Raw genomic sequence first — 19,034 nt, forward strand, 5'->3', positions numbered from 1 at the left:
CAACATATGTGGGTCAGACCAGTTTCCACACAGGCTAATTGCCTCCTGAACTAGGCCAGCCACCTTCCCAAGAGACTCAGGCAACATTAAAAGGTAATTAGATATTTATAAAGGACATCGAAGCAGCCTCTCCCCAAGATGATGAATTAGCTCCAAGTCATTATCTAATTCTCAGCCATCTGAAATGAAAAGCCTTCCCACTGAGAGATCAACCTTTTAAAGTGTAGCCGGAGACATCTAAGAAACAGCAATAGTTTGGATGGAACGGAAAATGGAGATTTGTGCATTAAGGTGAAGGATGGACTGCCGCAGCAAATGGGTCAATGATAATGGCATAGAACCAGCTCAGTGAGCAAGAAGATGGTCCAGAGATGATGTTCAAATAGTAGGGGCATGTTTTGGTTCTGTGTGTACCCCAAATTAAGAGGTGAATCGGTGTGATTCGGGGAAGGCCCCCACATTTCTGAGGCAAAAGTGCAGCTCCTAAGGCGCATTCTAAGTTTCTGAGTTGCTCTGTGGCCTCAGCTCTCCAAAAATACACGGCTGGTTCCCTGCCTGGAGAAATAAAACCAAGCTTATTGGGGAAATGCCCAGAGCTCTAGAAGGGGATAAAGTGGAGAAGTAATGGTTGGGGAATCTTTTGCTTGATGGACAGGGCTAGCTTTTAATCAGAGTGAATTGTTTTCCCAGGGCACTCCAATCACAGTGATTTGGAGCAACAATTAAAAACTGCATACCCACCAACATGTCAAGGCCGAAAACTGGGACTCACATGAGGTTTTAGAGTGCTGTGCAGCCCCCCAAAACAGGGTGTCCCAATTTAATTGGGACAGTTGAGGGGTATGAAACTGCATTTGTCTTTCATGTGGATCTATGCCTTCCCTGTGGAAGTCAATGGAGATATCACAAAGATCCATCACGGGGGCAGATGCCCACCCCCGGCATTGATTCTTGGGATAACAAGATTCTTGCTTGGGGCATGAAACTTTCCCTACGCATATTTCCTGTCCCGTCCCTCCTGCCCTTCTCCCGTGCAAGACAATGCAAATATATTTCTATCTTGCAGGGAGACAAGGTTGTATCCCCCCGCCAACTGGGGAGGATAATGGCAAAAGCCTTGCCCTCAACATTGTTCCTTGGGTAACAGGGTCATAGCTGTCTCCCCCCTCCCCCTCCCTCCCTCTCTCTCTCTCTCTCTCTCTCTCTCTCTCTGTGTGTGTGTGTGTGTGTGTGTGTGTGTGAGAGAGAGAGAGAGAGAGAGAGAGAGAGAGAGAGAGACTCTCATCCCAAAACAGTAAAGTTTGCCCTTGCAGGAGAAGCAGACATGCATTGTAGCATGTCTACAAAGGGACGTTTTAAATGCTTGACATTTTACTGTGCCTTTATATTTTTTTGGAAGCTGCCCAGAGTGGGGCAACCCAGGCAGATAGGTGGGGTATAACAACAACAACAATAATTTTCCCCTGTGGTATTGGAACCTGGAGCACAGTTTTAAGCAAAGACTAGATAGAAACAGGTAAGAATTTTTAAAAATACACAGGCAAATTCTGGGGCCTGTGCATCCCCTATCACATACATTGAACATATTGTAAAATGCAACATGCCTTGGTTCACTGGCTTGGTTCCCCTAATTCAGGTGGGAACCCAGTGGCTATCAAATATTGTTGGGCTCCAATTCTCACCATCCAATCAATGATCAGGGATGATGGGAGCTGGAGCCCAGCAGTATCTGAAGGACTCTCGGCTCCCCACCTCTGCCCTAAGCAGTGCATCAAGATGTCATTATCCACTTGCACAATAAATGCGGCCGTCAAATAAACTCCACACTGCAAATATATATAAACCAAATTACATTTACACAACATATATGGTCAACGATAGAATTCATGTTAGCAGATAATTTCATGTTCTGAATTTTAGTTGAGAGTATGAACAGGATTGTTACTTCACCGGCTTTAGTCTCCAGGCTCAGCCTAAAGCTGGTCCTGACCTTTGAGCCAAGATGGAGGAAGCTCTTACCTGTAAAAGAGACGACGGCTAATGAAAACAAGACAAGCTCCACAGATGCTCCCATTGTAGGCTTCAGAATGTGTTCAACAAACGGAACGGAGGAGGCGAGTGCAATTCTGTAAGACATGGATGAGTTTACTTGTAACTGGTGAGCAGGATTCAGCCTCACAGAACAGAACTCAAGCTTCCCATTACCTACACTCATTTTAACTACTTAATCTTCATATCAAATGCAGTTTGAGATCTTTGTGGTTTTTAAGTTTCTGTCATATTTGATTCTGAAGAGGTGCACAGTTTTCTTTATACAAGTTTTTCTGGGACCTTTATCTAATTCCTGTGAGTTGATTCTTTTGATGCCAGTCAGTTTCTCTGATTCAGTTCTCTTTGCCAACTTCTCTCATCTTAAACTTCAATAATAAAAAGCCAGCTGCCTCTCCAGTATCTTCTCTAGCTCCTAAGCTGATTTGTTTATATCCATCATACAAAAAATAATGTCATCTACATATAGATCTGCCCCACTGTCTCCACAGACATGGGGACACCAGCACAGGTGCAAACAAACCTTGCAGAGCCAACCCCCTCACAAAGGATAGCCTGATTGCTTGCCCTGTCTTGGGAGTGTGGCCACTTGCCACACTAATAGCTGTGCCTGCCCCACTCTTCAAAAGGAAGGTGCAGGGTTGTGTGTTGCTGGTTGGACCAACATCTTAGCTTGCTCTTAGACATTTATCCTCTTATGTCCCTGCTGAACCTTGTAACCTGTAGTTTGCCTTATGTACTGATCTGATTTGAGCATTAAAGCTTTTGGCAGAAGTATAGAGCTGGGAGTTTCAGTTCTTCATTTCGCAGGAAGGGCCAGGACCAGGAACAGCCTACCCATGAGAAGGACTGAGGCAGCTGCCTCAGGTGGTGAAAACGCATGAGGTGGCACCCCTCTGGTTGCCCCGCCACTTCCACCACTGGCAGAGAGGTGGTGCCATTTTCTGGCTTCTCACAAGATCTTGCCAGAACCGACTGGTGCCACTTTGCAGGCACTAGGTAAGGGATGCTTCTGTGGGGATGGCGCAGCAGTGGCACTTTCCCAATGTGCCTCAGGTGACAAAATGGGATGCACCACTTTTGGCTAGGGCACTTTGGAGGCAGAGCTGGTGTTGCCTCTTGCAAGCAGCCACTATTTTTATTGAGGCAATGCTTTTTCATCTAAGTAATATAGTATTAGCACAATGATAAAGAAGTTTAAAATCAATGATAAAAAACCAACAATCAATTGCTGACAACGAAACATTAGAGGCAAGGATGAGGCACAAAGATACACAACAAATCATTTAGTATATCAAGATGAATGAAAATCAAGCAACATAACCAAGAAAATGTGAGTAGCAAAAGACCGCAAGGTGGAAATATTACCAACCAGAAGGTGAATACATTGGTATTATTTGAGAGTGTTCCCCCACCCTTTCTTGTGTGTCAGTGTTGCCCTGGAATAAATACCAAGTTGAAATGAATGATCCCAGTCTAGATGGATCTTTGGCCTCTCTCAGCTGACATGCTAAATTAATGTTTGCTCATTACCTCCCATACTTTCCTTATCTAATCCTTTTGAGAGGGTAGCTCCAGCTGCCTCCATTTATATGATTGAAACAGGCAATTTTTGGAGCCAAGTAAGGCTGCCATTCTTAAAACACTTACAAAGGAGTTCAGCTCCACTGAACATACTGAGACTTACTTCCAAGTAAACAGGGATATATGATCCTTGTGGCAGTGGTGGAGCTTCATGCTCCGGCACCAGGGGAGCGGAGAGCAGGCGGGGGTGTAGCTGGCGCGCATCCTGGGGGCATGGTGTGCTGCCTGCAGGGACGTGGTGTGCGTCCTGGGGGCGTGGCGCCCAGTGCGGGTGGGGTGGGGGCAGCCACAATGGCACCCCACTGGGATCACGCTGCCGGGGGCAGTGCGCTCCCCCGCACTCCTCTTCCTCCGCCAGTGCCTTGTGGTGATACAAAGGATAATGTTTCCAAGTAGTAAAGGAACCTAGAATCCTTTTGGACATGACATTTCTAATTTCCCCACCAGTTGCCTGGGCAATGGAGCATTCCTACTACCATAAAGTGGTAAAAAGTATGCACTTCCCTTCCAACACATAGGACTATATTGATGGAAGATCCTTTGTGTGATCTAGTTAAAGTACTATATCATCAATGCATGTTAGCCCTGGATGCTATGTAATAAGAACAAGGTATGTAATAAGAGCAAGCACAAATGACCCCTAAACATTTGCATACTGAGTCCTGACACTTTTCATAAATATGCCACTACAATGAAGGTACGATGCTAGTAATACTCACCAGATTCCAAAGCCACTTCATTCAGGCAAGTATCACTGCCCAGAATGCAGGATACACATACCCTATTCCTTTTGGAATCTGAGGTTCTTTGCTAGTTCAAATAAGAAACAAAGGCTGACCCAAATCATCTGAAAATCCAAAGGTTATTTTTAACATGACATTAAATACCTTGAGTCTTTCTGGTGATGCACATGTAAGTGCTATTAATGAAGGCAGAAGGAGGAAGTGAGCTGCTGTTATGAACTTAGGTACATTTCAACCCATATGGATTCCACATCTGAATTATAGACACATGGCTTGCAAATATATAAAGAAAAAGAAAATAAACAACTCTTATAGCATCGCATGGGAAAACACTAAGTCTGTACCTCTTGCACCATTATTCACTTGGCCTTTCATGACACTTCTGCCACGTGAGGACGGCTTGCTGGGCTTGCATTATTTGCGACTAGGTTCACCACCTGCACAACACTTCTTCACTCAGCTGTTTCTCTCTCACAAGAGTAAAGCTAAGCAAAACACTTTCCATATTAAGAAAAGCAAATTTGGAAGGGGGAATCAGAAGAGAGGGTAGCAAAAGGGCAAGTGTTGGACACGGATTCTGCTTGCCATACAACCTTGGACAAATCAGTTTTTAAGAAGTCCTGATTGTTGCAGTACTCTGTATTGTATAATAGATATATAACATGCATATTCATGTATATTTAAGTAATTCACAGGGTCTGTATATAAACTAGTATTGACAACACAATGAGCCATGAATGAAAGATGTGGCATAGCCGCCTTCACAATTTCTGCTCCCAGACTTCAAATTCAGCATGCTTGGTTTACACAGTAGAAAGACAGTATCACTGGGTACAAGTCCTCTGGGATTTGCAAAGTCAGCCACCTGAGCCCTTCCATCTCTCACAGCCATCGTGGCAAGAAATCCTTTCATCTACGCTGTTTCGAAGATTCATCCACTAACCTGTTTAATCAAAAAGCATCCAGATTTCATCTAAAATCCAATCATGAGAATTGCCTTAAAACCAAGGACTGCAGTTTTGTGCATGTTGTGAAGTTCCAGGCCATGAGCTAGATGCAGAACTAAATTATACCAAAGTTATGAGGTTACTGAATACAGTTTTGGATCAAATGTCTCCCTAGACTATTTATTTGTTTGTTTGCTGATTAAAAAGATGGATGATGCAAAATTGCTCTCTCTCTTTCTCCTCTGTATCAGCTCAGCAGGTAGAGTCAGCACAAAACCAGCTACATTTAGTTAGTCAAATGAGCAGATTTGTCTCAAAGACACAGGGGGTGCAGACAGCGTTGAGTAAGGAGGAGGCTGTGCTGATTATAACTGAGCTCTCCATTTTCTTGCTTTATAAAATATAGATGCTATATTCAAATGAAAGTGAATCTGGTCCCTTCTCTCCCTGGGCATTTAGCCTAAACAAACTATAGTGTCAGGGGAATAAGTGGCTGAATAGGCAATCACATAATAAAATAACAGCAGTAGAACTGCAATAATTTTGGGTGTGTTAATTCTCCTGTCTTTCTCCCCTGCCTTCCAGTAGGTCATGAGTGACTATTACAATTTGAACCCCAGCTACTGTTGCTCTGAATTTACAGACTTCAGACTCAGTTTCTATTACTTCCAAAAGTACAAAATGACTATATAGTGCTCAGAGCTCTATGACTCACATAATGATATTTCAACCGCCATTTCTTTCTTCATTTTAAGACCTCTTTTACACCTACGTTTCTGGTGCATGTGAATGTAAGGCTGGGCTCATAAGCACCACTTATATGGAGGGAATGCTTATTTTAGCAACAGGATGACCATTCCTCACTTCGGATGATCCCAGCACTGTTGATCTTCATCAGTTTGTTAACAGTAGCTTGGGCTTTTCAGACAGCCATACATCAATCACTACCTAAAGCTTCCTAAATTTTACTTTAAAAAATATTTTCAACCAAGAAAAAAACCAAGGCAGGAAGGGCCAACCAGAACCTAGCAGTGCTAAGAAAGCTGATTATATTTGATAAAAGGTGTGGCATATCTACTTCACAATCTGAAAAGCTTTTTTCACTATGCATTTAGACACCTCTAAAGACAGTGGGCTATATAGTCAGAGCAGACCCATTGAAATTGATGGGCCGTTAATTTTTTTGGGTTGACTCAAAATAGGGATTTGCTGGATATAACCCATCAAAAGCAATTTTTGCATCATGGTTCCTGAGATCAAGGAGTAAATTTTCATCTACATCTGGGTACACACACCTGAATGCTACTTTGAATCAAGATGGCAGATGATCAATACTGTAATGATTTTGTGGTTGTTCTTTGTTTCTTAAGACTTCCTAAGCAATGCCGGTATGGGTTCTAGAATATCACCTGAGGGCACATGATTCGGCTAATATGCTGAAGCTAACGAGGACTAGGTCTGATCTAGGCATGCCTGCATGGGAGACCACACAAGACCACCACCTATACCAGAGCTTTCCAAACTTTTCATGTTGGTGACACACTTTTTAGACCCCTTTCCAGCCCTGGGAGGAGTGTGGGGAGCATTCATACAACACACCTACACACTGTAGCCGACACACTAATGTGTCACGAACACACAGTTTGAAAAGCTGTGACCTATACCAATGTGAGTGCCATGGTGGGGAAAAAGTGAGATATATAGAATCATAGAATCATAGAATCATAGAGTTGGAAGAGACCACAAGGGCCATCGAGTCCAACCCCCTGCCAAGCAGGAAACACCATCAGAGCACTCCTGACATATGGTTGTCAAGCCTCTGCTTAAAGACCTCCAAAGAAGGAGACTCCACCAAACTCCTTGGCAGCAAATTCCACTGTCGAACAGCTCTTACTGTCAGGAAGTTCTTCCTAATGTTTAGGTGGAATCTTCTTTCTTGTAGTTTGGATCCATTGCTCTGTGTCCGCTTCTCTGGAGCAGCAGAAAACAACCTTTCTCCCTCCTCTATGTGACATCCTTTTATATATTTGAACATGGCTATCATATCACCCCTTAACCTCCTCTTCTCCAGGCTAAACATGCCCAGCTCCCTTAGCCGTTCCTCATAAGGCATCGTTTCCAGGCCTTTGACCATTTTGGTTGCCCTCCTCTGGACACGTTCCAGTTTGTCAGTGACCTTCTTGTACTGTGGTGCCCAGAACTGGACACAGTACTCCAGGTGAGGTCTGACCAGAGCAGAATACAGTGGCACTATTACTTCCCTTGATCTAGATGCTATACTCCTATTGATTCAGCCCAGAATTGCATTGGCTTTTTATGTACTAAAGAAATAAATTTACCAACACAAAATTCACTCATAAATTTGCCACACAAAACAGCCCACATCTTGATTAGCACATACTTCCACAAAAGTGTCCCTATCTTTGAAATATTGATCTTGCAAACCCGATTGAGAATATTTTCTATTTCCCTTTAATCACACAACTCATTAAAAACAACTCATTTCTCCAAAACCAGTGCAGATTTTCAGGGGAGACCTGTACCTGCATTCTTTTTCTCTCTCCAACTGCTCTCTTCCCCACTGTCTAATTGAATCTTGTAGGCTGCCTGAAAACATCTAGCATCTTGTCTATTTTTTGTTTGCCAGTCTCTTTGCCAACGTTTTGCAGGCCAAATTCAATAGTCCATTATTTCAGCCTGCCAATTATAAGATTCTTCTCTCTGCAAATTCAGCTGATCATGGTATGGAGGCTGCTGCCTTGAAGGCAGTTCTATGGTTGAGCAGCCAGCATAAACCACTTACAGTTACTCATCTAGTAAAGGTAATGAGGAATTTGCTGGAAATGATAAACAATCCAACATATCTTCTAGAAGAGAATTTTTCTTTATCCTTTTCCCAGCTCCATATGACTGGAATTCAATAAAAGGTTTTGCCATACTCTTTTAGGCTGCAAAGTCTACAGTGCAGATGATGATATTCTGTGCAAAAGGTGTGTTAGTTGTGTACTGTCATGATTATCCTGTATTGGCAGATCCAGTAACAGTTTTGAGGATGTTCCACAGAAGCTGAAGTCTTATTCATGTAGTAAATAAATAGCTCAAGTCCTGCATGCAGTTTATCACATGTGGCCATGTAAACATTTGCCATGGGTTGCAAATTGCACATGAGATTCAAACAATTTCCTGCATAAAATAACTTCCATGTAGGAGATTCTGTCTGGATAAGATGTTTTCTTAGGTCTGTTTTACACACTACATAGCAACATATTCGATTTCACCGTCAAGCATCCATTCAACAGGGAACCAAAGTCAATCTTTGCTCTCTGATAAGGGTACCTGTTCTCCATAAGACATACAAAGTTTCAAATGCCTGTTTACCATGTTCACACAAAGGCACAAAGAAGCCCCCAGATTCTGCACTTCATCCACAGATGGATAGATAAACCAGGACCTAAATTCAGAAAGAGGGGCAAGACCGGTATTTGCCTCTTTTCTTGGGAAATCATTTCAGAGCTGACTTGGTGGCAGTGAAACAGTCTGCTGATGGATGCCCTGCTGCAAATGCTCCTATCCACTAGGATAGTGCAGGAAGCTGAATGAAAGAACATCTACTAATAGTCAAAGACAGATTGGCTATCTCATAAATGCCCCCGGGACCTAGGATGGATCCATTATCAAGGAACTGATGTTATAGACAGATGCCTACAGTTCCTTTGGGTCTTCCTGCTTTCCTCTCTGATAGGATTCTTTGAGCAAGCTGATGACTACTTTGGGAAATGATCATAGTGGAGAAAAATCACACGTTATGGCTGTGGGCTATTCTGTAGTTCTATGTACATTAGCAGGACAAGCCCTAGCACAGCTGTTAAGAGGGTATCCTGATAAAAATGCAACTTTTCCATTCCATTTTCATTTCCTCCCACTTTAAATGGCTTATATCCCGCTTTGTCTTCCTGAGGGAACCCAAAATGACTAAGAGCAAACAGAAAACAAAGTATCAGAATAATCAGCAAAAACACAGTACATATCAAAATATAAAATGACAAATGATTCTTTAGGATCCTGTTAAAAACACCCAAAGAGACTAGACATAGGCCCATTTAAGGAAGGTGTAAATGGGTGATAAAGAGACTACAGTGGTACCTCGGGTTACATACGCTTCAGTTTACATACGCTTCAGGTTACAGACTCTGCTAACCCAGAAATATTACCTCGGGTTAAGAACTTTGCTTCAGGATGAGAACAGAAATTGTGCAGCAGCGGCAGCAGGAGGCCCCATTAGCTAAAGTGGTGCTTCAGGTTAAGAACAGACCTCCGGAACGAATTAAGTTCTTAACCCAAGGTACCACTATAATTGTGTGCAGAGCTGGACCTGAACATTTTGCTGCCTGAATGATGAGCTGGTGCCTGCTCCTCCTTTACCCCTAGAAGCTGCCCATGCAGACTATTGAATCTTACTTCAACATGGGTGATGGAACAAAGTCTCCTGAGGGCAGCAGCTGCTTAGGGGGTGCAGGCCAGGCCACACTCAGCTCTGTCATCCAACACCTTGCTGCTGTCTCTCCCAGTCCCCTAGCATTGGGTCATCCAACACCTCATTGCCCAAGGTGGTTACTTCACTATAATTAATGACAAGCTACAGCTCATGATTAGTGAGGTGAGAAAGCAGCAGTGAGCTCCTTTCTGGGAGCCCACACATTTGTGTAGTCCCAGTAAGCCATAATTTGGTTTACTGTGTCGTGCAAACCAGGCCAATTTCTCCGAAATGGTCTCAACCTCATGTTTGAGTGTCAATGTGATGAAGATTTGAGCGGGGGAGAGATTATAAAAAATACCACCACAGGAAAAGTTACGTGTCTACAAGGCTCAATATGTCTTCTCTAAGCACCCCAAACAAGAAAGAAATAACATGGCTATTCTGAACCTCACAGAAGCCTTAATCAAAGACATTAGGAGTAGCTTTCTGAGAGAACAAAAACATACATCCATTCTCACTATCCATGGGTTATTACAATATAATTAGGTTTCTTATCCAGTTAATAGGAACACCGCACAAGACTTTAGCTAAAGTCAACACTATAAATACAAACATGCATTTAATTGAAACCATTGGTTAGTCCATTTGTCTTGGCACAATTTGTCTTTTACAAAGCACAAATTAATATATTGTGGCTGCTCGCTCATCATGTCCACTCCGAAGAAACCTGAGAGAAAAAATGATTTGTTCGTTCAGTCGTTTGTGACTGCTTAAGAGGATTGCTAGTTGGTTAGACCTGAAATCTGTTTTGGTGGATGCAGTGAGCGGCTTTCTTTTTTGTTTGCTCAAGTTCATTCTCTGACAGTGGCTTGCATATGTTAAATGCAAACTATATTAAACTCTTTGCTTGCATATATTAAACTGGACAAATATTCCAATTAACAAAGAACAGTGATTTTCCCAAAGAGAGCAACCAATTGTGTAACAGGGGCAATGTGTACTTTACAGGTCTGTGCAAACCTGCCTTGTAAATCAGTCCACAAAAGTTACCAGCCTGAAAAAAATGTTTACTAGCTACATTAAATTCCCTGCACTTGTCTGCCTGTAATTCCTTCTCATCTATTGCTACCAAGCTAATGCCTGACTATAAGGCTAGCACGAGCATACAACAAGTCCAAAACTTGGCATTAGATTAAAAATTCAGGATCTTTCTAGCTCTCCTCCTTTCATTTTTAATATCAGCATGACACAGAAATCAAACAACTATTTTCACTCTATGCCATATGCCAGGCAAAGCTTCTGTTGCTCCATTTCTATTTGCCATGCCGCTGTTAAAGCACAGGAGCAGGGTGGAGAGAGCAGGTTCACAATTACAAGCCAACATATTTATTTTGTGTAAAACAAGCCACAGCATAAAATACAGAATTTGAGCTACACGGGGCAGAAGGTTGGTTATTATTATTTTTAATACAGAATTCACACAATCCTGACAATTCTGGTTCTGGCTTTTACAAGGCATCCTCTAACCAGGAAGCTTTTAGTACCAATTAGGGTTGTCACTCAGTCAAAGAAATCTCAGGCTATTAGTGTTAGAAGTTTCCTGTGGTGTGTTCTTTCTGATAAAAAAAAATTTCTTCACAGTAACTTCATTTTGGAAAAATGTTTGATAGTTACAGGTGTCAATGCATTTATAATCCTGTGGGTTGGAGACTAACAGAGAGACAATAAATGTGGACAGACCCTGTGAGCCTTTGTAGTTGCAGAGAACAAGCTATATTTCAAAGCTGGGAGGATAAACATCACTATCTACTACATAGTAGTTTAAGCTCTCACTGCCCTTTCTGTGCTTGAATGGATATCTTATGACGACCCATCTTATGACTACCCATCTTATTTTGACAAATGGGCTGCCTATATTAAATTATATGCTTAAGTCAGGATCAAAGTCAGCTGACAATGTTGTTGTTTCCCCCCTCCTGATATATTTGCGACAATAACAATAATAATGGAGGGGGAAGTGGAATAAAGATTGTGAGTTTCAAAACAGACTTTGTTTTCAGGCAGGGCTTGTATACACTTCTGCAGCAGGCGCCCACCCTTTGAAAACCTTTTCTAGCTTGGCACATGCCGGTTGCAATTCCTAGACATCTTTAAGTTAAAAAATAAGGCACTTTAAAAAATGTATTGCCCAGTTAATTGGGGACACCTTTTCAGTTGCTCAAGAAGGCTTTAACTGATTAATCTAACTAATTGGGACTGCAATCCCTATGTACACTTAGGTGGGAATGGATCGAGCCAGATTTACCTCAGTATAGGATTGTGCTGTTTAAATGTTGCAGCCTTAGTGATGATATTAAGTTCTATTCCTTTTAGCACACACAAAACTACTTCTGACCCACAGAATGATTAACATGGGTCTTTAAAGTTGACGGTGGTGCTGTGAAATGGGCCTCACTCCCAGAAGCCGTTTGCAAGATCAAGGCTCAGCTCTGCAAGAGTGAAGATGAGATGGCTTCTAAGCATCTGCAAGTGTGCCTTCCTCACACCACTGAGTAACCACAAGCAGGCTGCATGTTTGTGCATACAAGCATGCATGCACATGTCATGCTTCTTCAGAGCTTGTGGCTTCGAGGCCTACTTGAGCTCCGACACTTTTCTCTTTCAAACATTAAACATTGTATTGCGAGTGTTTTCATTCCCAAAAGTGCCGCCGCTAACACCGCTAACTTTTCTGGACCGCTTCTTGTCACATCCCAATGCTCTTTTACCCCCAAAGTTAACAATGCCTCCTCATTCCGCCAGACAGCCAGGACTGCATCTCTCCTCTGCCTTTCACTGTCGCTCACACACATGCATGCTCAACATTCCCTGGGGAGGCAAGTGCACCTGTGTCAGGCCAAGCCCTCAGCTTTCCCTATCACCTTGCCTTTTCTCATCAGTACCACCCTGCATCTCTGCTCACGTTCCCTTGCTCCTCACGAAGTTCACACGTGCACCCACTTTGAGTTCTTCTGATTTGCTCTGACAAGCAGGAGGGAAGCCCTCGCTCATCACCCTGCAGGGCTACAGGGCTTGGCAGGGCTCTGCCAGCTTGGCAGTACCGTGCTTCTCCCCTCCCTCCCTTCATCAGCCTCCAGCCTACAACCAGGGAGAGGGTATTAACAGGATAAGCTGTGAGGCTGTCTTGAGCAATGATGGCTATGCAATCTATTAAACCAGAATGGATGAGTGTCATTTAAACCCCTCCAGTCAGGGAACCAGCAGAGGACTTGGGCAGGAGTCTTGTTCTTTGCTGCAGCATCCCATAATAACCGGGCTATTCCAATGCTGCTGAAGTGGTTGAAGCAGGGGTACAAGGGCTTGTGCCATGCAAAAGTTCGTTTGCTAACAAGAAAGAGATGTTGCAAAAGAGTACAAAGGCACCAGATTCCTATTCTACCTCTCTTGTTTGTAAAGGCCATGAAATAATTGATGCCATTCCCGTCTCTGTTTCCTTATTCTCAAAATAGTAACAGCCAATCATTTGCCTGCTACTTTATACTAATAATAAACTACTATTATCTGCAACTGATGGCAATGAACACTGGCAGAAACGGATCAAAGCCCCAGATTCCAAAGTCCCCTACATTTCAAAGGGCTCAAACCAGAGCTGCTGCTGGAATCTGCCAGTTTTAGTGCTTCAGGCAAAATACCCGACTACTACAACTGGCAAAATGGAAACCTCCTTGAAAATCCTGGACAACTCCCAAACCTGCTTCTCTTAAAGCACAAATGAAATTGTATTTTATGCACCAGCGTACTGTAGTGGTTTGAGTGCTGGACTGGCGAGATCCATGTCCAATCCCTGCTCACTAACTCTCTGCTCACTTACCTATCTCACGGGGTTGTTTTGAGATCCAAAAAAGGGAGGGAGGGAACTGTGTAGACTGCCTTGAACTGCTTGGAGGAAGGCAGGATGTAAATCTAAGAAATGACAATATTTCAATTAGGATTTCTGTGAGCAGAGATAAACAACACCAGCTTCTGATTGCAACAAATCAGGATGCTCCTGAAGGCACAAATATTTTATTATCTTATGTTGTTATTCGCAATTTACACAATGACCCAAAAGGTTTCACACCACAACTCTTTGCTGAGTTAGAGATGTGTTACGCATATCCTTTAGCAATACTATAATTGGAACATTTGTTTTACATAGGTGAAAGCACAGCTTGTTATCGTATGCGGTAGAGAGTATAGGGCGTAAGCCCAACCATTTTCTATTTGCTCACGACTGCCAATACCCTGTAGGGCTGTGGTATGTTCATTAATGGCTGGTCTAGGACTGGGGGTTTGGGATTTACTGATTCATTGTTCAACTACATGATGGGATGTGGTCGCAACAGAACACTAATGTATGTGGAGCAAGTGCTGAGCATTACCCTTGAAAATTTGCCCTTTGACTGCAGTTTCAAGGCATGTCCGCTGCTGAAAGTGAAAGCCTCTCTGCTCCCTCCCTCTCCCCCAAAAGAAAGGATCACATGGCTGGAAAACTCTTTCTTGGGTTTCCTCTCACTCATGTGAAAAGGCCTGGGGTGATTCAGTAGCAGAATGCAAAAGCTCAGTTCCCAGCTCAAATTCACAATCAAATGAGTGCTAGAAGTAGCCTGGCATCATTAAGATCCTCTTCAACAGCCACTCTACATACTGGCAAATTTGACTGACCCTAGTCAATCATGTCTGAATTTTCGCAAATTAATTTGATTAGATGCCTGCAAACTGAAATCCGGCCAAATCTGTAGAGTAAGCACACAAATAAACAACCAACAAGTAAACCTAGGGGCTTGTCCACACCCGCTTGTCCTGTGCTTAGAAAGCATGGGTCCGAGCTGTTTTCTGCTTATCCAGGCACAGGTCTGAGTGGTTTTACCCTTGCCCAGCCGCTTTCCCATGGAAAACCCATTCTTTAGTGATAAATCAGAGCAAATGGAAATCCACAGAGAACCCATTTGCCATTTGCTCTGTTTCAGTGCTAAACTGCAGCTTTTCCCAGGGGAAAGTGGCAGGGCAAACAAAAGTGTGGATAAGCCTCCAGGAAGGACAGTTCAAAACAGGTCAAGAAATAGTTCTCCCATAAAGGACAGCCCAAGACCTGGGATAATAAAATGATGGCAATCCTGCAAGCCTTAAAAGAATCAATGGTGGTTTAAAAATCTCATTCTTCAATTTCCAAAAGCTATTTATTTATTTGTTTTTTTTAAAAAAAACCTAGTTGTATCACCCTGTGTATTTGAATATTGAAGAAAGCATTCCAATATCAATCATAAGTCAATCCAAGCTCTGAAACATGGGACAACATTGCTTTCCTTTCAGTGCTCATCACTGTTGCCCAACAATATAGTGTCTTCAAAGTCATCAGAATGATTAATCTAAACCACATATCAAAGCTATTTTAGCAAACATCACTACAAGCCTAATAATTCATCATAACCCTTATCACATCTAGAGATATGCTACAGTAACTATTGCCCAGGTTCAATAAGAGGGATAACACATATGGAAGCTGCTTCCACACACTGATTTCTTTGTTGAATTGGGAATCAGTTCCAGACTGGATGAGGATGGACACTGAGATACCTCTCTGCATTGTGATGCATAGGTGGAAGTGAGGCTTCTAGTATTGCCTCCTAACTGAAAATGTGCCATATGGAATAGTAATCTGTATTTCAGAAATGCCACCATATGGAAGCAGTTCGCCTCTCCTGCAGGTTAATGTCTAAACTATGATTATCCAACAGATAACAAGCTTATGTTTTTCCTCAGTAAATATGATAAAGTGTAGCACCCCAAGTCCAAGCCCACCTCCTGTAATGGGAAGCTAGTCCTATTAAAACCAACAGGACTTGTGCTGTTAAATGTATTGAGGAACTAGACATTGTGGGAGACAGCTCTGGCTTTAGCAAATCCACAAGGAGATGGCCTTGGCATTAGTTTCTGTATAGAACCATCATGATGATTTGCCAACATCTTGGCAGAGTCAACAGTGATTGCCCTCTGGACGACATGCGTGTGAGTGAGAGATCATAATTTTGATATTAATAAAATTCACATGACACCAAGTTATTCTGAATAATTGACTGATGTGTGATGGGTTGGATCTGAAGAGTGTAGGGTCTTAATTTTATAAGTGCACAGGATGCATCTACAATGAATTGGGGAATAAAAGGGGTGTAGCTTCCGTGCTCCTTGCTTAATGTTATGCTAGCAACACTGCCTTTCTTCCCAAGACCCTCAGCTGTTCTTTGCTGCTGCCATTTGGCAGGCTCCTGGTGACTGTTTTTCTGGCTGGAATGGCAGAACCTAAAGCTGTTTGTTAACTCTCCTTGGCTATGTATTATAGTTGTTTTTCGATGCATAAAATAGTTCCAAGATGCATCCATGACTTATTTTTGGCGTTGCTCACTCCGTAGTATAGGTAACTGATTTCTTAATTCCTTAATGGATACTGACTGCTGATCAAGTTCAGCTACTGACAGATGCCTCCTGGCTTCTGGCTTCCTCAATAGCTATAAGGCATCAACTTTATTGAAGAATGCGAAAAGGTTTCTTTTAAAAGAAGAGCTTAAGAAAATACATCTTGCAGAACTAGCCAACCTGGTGCCCCCGAAATAGTATGGATTACTACTCCCATCATCCCTGACCACTGGCCATGCTGTCTGGGGTTAATGGGAACTATAGTTCAAAACATCTGGATGGCACCATGTTGACTACCCCTGGTGTACACTGATTTATGCCTGCTTAGCATTCCCCATTGATTGCTGGGGACATTCTCTCAGGCAAGTGTGCATAGGACTGCAGTCTTAATGTGCCAGGATTGCCATCTGGCTAGGAATTTGTTGACACCACCAACCCTTCAATATCAGGTGGGAAGAAATATAATTCAAATCTGACTTCGTTTTACAATTTGAACACTTTCAATATTCAGTTTTAAAACCTGATTTTAAGGGATTATCACCTTGACTTTTAAGGATCAACTTATCAGATTCAGGGATATAAAAACAGGTTTAGATTGGTTGGTTGGAGTTGTGTTTTGTTGCAGTAGTACGATTCTTGCTGTTTTGCTATGATTTGTAGGAGAGGTACAGGAACCTTACAAGGCTACTTGGATAATGTTGGAGATGTGGTGGAGGTGGGTGAGAAATGTGGACTCTGTCAGCCATATTTCATGAGAATATGTTAGTACCATGAAAAATTATCATCACCACCCAGTTTGGGACTTGGGACAAAAGCAGAGCTTTGTGACTTGAGGACATCTCTCAGAAATTGACCTACATGTAATCTTTCCTATGAAATAAGAAGAGAGCCAGTGTAGTGTAGCAGTTACCGTGTTGGACTAGGAGCTGGGAGACCAGGGTTCAAATCCTCACTTGGCCAGGAAGCTCCCTGGGTGACCACGGACCTGCCAGTGCCTCCCAGCCTAGTCTACCTCACAGGGTTGTTGTTGGGCTTAAATGTGGAGTGAGAGAACCATGTAGACAACCTTAAGCTTCTTGGAGAAAGAAGTGGGCTATAAATGATGATGATGATGATGATGATGATGATGATGATGATAGTTATTCTGATATGAAGGTATACCCAAATAAGACTGACCAATCCTGTGTTTTAGATATCTCAGGCCAAATGCTGACATACTTTCCACATATCTACAGGATATCTAAGCTGAAATAAAAAGAGGTGCTTCAGAGGTATTTAATATTTAGTTTAAAGGAGTTGCCTTGGTAATCCGGTACGGAAGGATTAGAGAGCTGAAAGTGTTGAACAATACAAGCCTTAGCAGGGAATGCAGAAAGTATCTCCAGTGCTGCTGTGATGAACTTTAGGCAGAAACTTCAAAACTGAAGCAGCTTCTGGGAACACCAGAAATAAGTGTTCCTAAATCCCTGCCTTGAGCAAGTTGGTGGTGCTAATCCCACCTGGGTCAAAAATGCCAGAACAGGAGATGATAGAGGGAAGGGGCATGGCCCAGTGGTGGATCAAATGGTTTGCATGCAGAAGATTCCCAAGTCATTCCCTGAAATCTATAGGCAGGGCAGAGAAAGACTCTTGCCTAAAATCCTGGAAATCTGTTGCCAGTCAGTGCCAACAATAGATGGACTATTAATCCAAAGGTATAAGACAGATTCCTAGGTTCTCCCCTACAACGTCTCAGAAAAACATTCCCCTGTCTTGCTGTTTACAATAGTGAATGATATTCACAGAACATTCACTGGCAGGACAAATAGCAATTCAGACTTCCACCTAGTACTGGGATTGAAAGGTCTAGTAAGATTAGGAGCTAATATGGGAAATTCTGTTCATGATTTATAAAGAACTGCAAAAACTGGCTTGGTTGGAGTTTGGAGAAAGAGACAATGGAGTACCCAATCCCTGTGCATGCTAATGGTATCTGGACATCCACATTAAAACACGTATATTTATATATTTAAAAAAAAACCCCTCCCTTTTCTGTTTGGAGATATTCAACGTGGATGACAATAGAAAAGAACAGCAAAGGAATAAAATGATTCCATCTCACCCTAAATATTAAAGCTGCACTAAAAATTGCATAACTTGAAACAGATTAACTTGAAGCACAAGTTGAAACAGATTCTGGTTTCTTATTTGTGGTTGCAATGGGACAAGTGCTGTCTGGAAGCTGAGGGGGAAGGGAAGGTAACAGGTGGGAACATTTCACCAATGAGAGAGCCTTCAGACACACTAGGGGTAAGGAGCTGGCTCTGGCCAGAGGACTGGATGCTTCAGTCTCCTAGACCCCACAGCCCAACTATGACATGTGGGTGCAGCCTCTCACCTGCTAATCATCTGACAATACATGACAACTAAATACACCTTCCCATCAAATGGTTTCCCCCCCAAAGACCCTGGGAACTGTAGTTTTCCCACCACAGAGCTACAATTCCCAGCACCAGTGACAAACTACAGTTTCCATGATTCCTTGGGGAAGTGACGTGTTTCAAATGTATGTTGGATGTGCTTTGACTGTATTGTGTTTCCAGGAGCTAACTACGGAAATGAGAAAACAGAGATGGATATTTTAGGGATGGTAAGGTCTAAGGGAAAGGACAGGAGTAGATTGGGTGGGACAAAAGAGCGTTCCCATTGCTTTAAAGTTCAATTAGACTTTTTAAGAACTTGCCTTTTCCTTCATCTGAGCCTGTGGGAATAGTGAGTCATTCTCTTCTCCCCCCCCCACCC

General features: G+C 42.6%; 1 protein-coding gene across 8 annotated transcripts in view; it reads right to left on the reverse strand.

The window, feature by feature from the left end:
- Window positions 1-19,034, reverse strand: part of CNTN2 (contactin 2) — a 67,074-nt gene that overhangs the window by 39,452 nt on the left and 8,588 nt on the right. For all 8 annotated transcript variants that reach the window (XR_014527473.1, XR_014527474.1, XR_014527475.1 and 5 more), the window contains exon 2: window positions 2,020-2,126. Coding sequence is in view for 5 of the 8 variants with exons in the window: in XM_083508824.1 (XP_083364950.1) it covers window positions 2,020-2,126 (107 nt within the window). In the remaining 3 variants the exon portion in view is untranslated. The remainder of the gene's footprint in view (window positions 1-2,019; window positions 2,127-19,034) is intronic.

The sequence above is a fragment of the Podarcis liolepis genome (genome assembly GCF_965112155.1).
Source record: "Podarcis liolepis genome assembly, chromosome: 6".
Taxonomy (NCBI): Eukaryota; Metazoa; Chordata; class Lepidosauria; order Squamata; family Lacertidae; genus Podarcis; species Podarcis liolepis.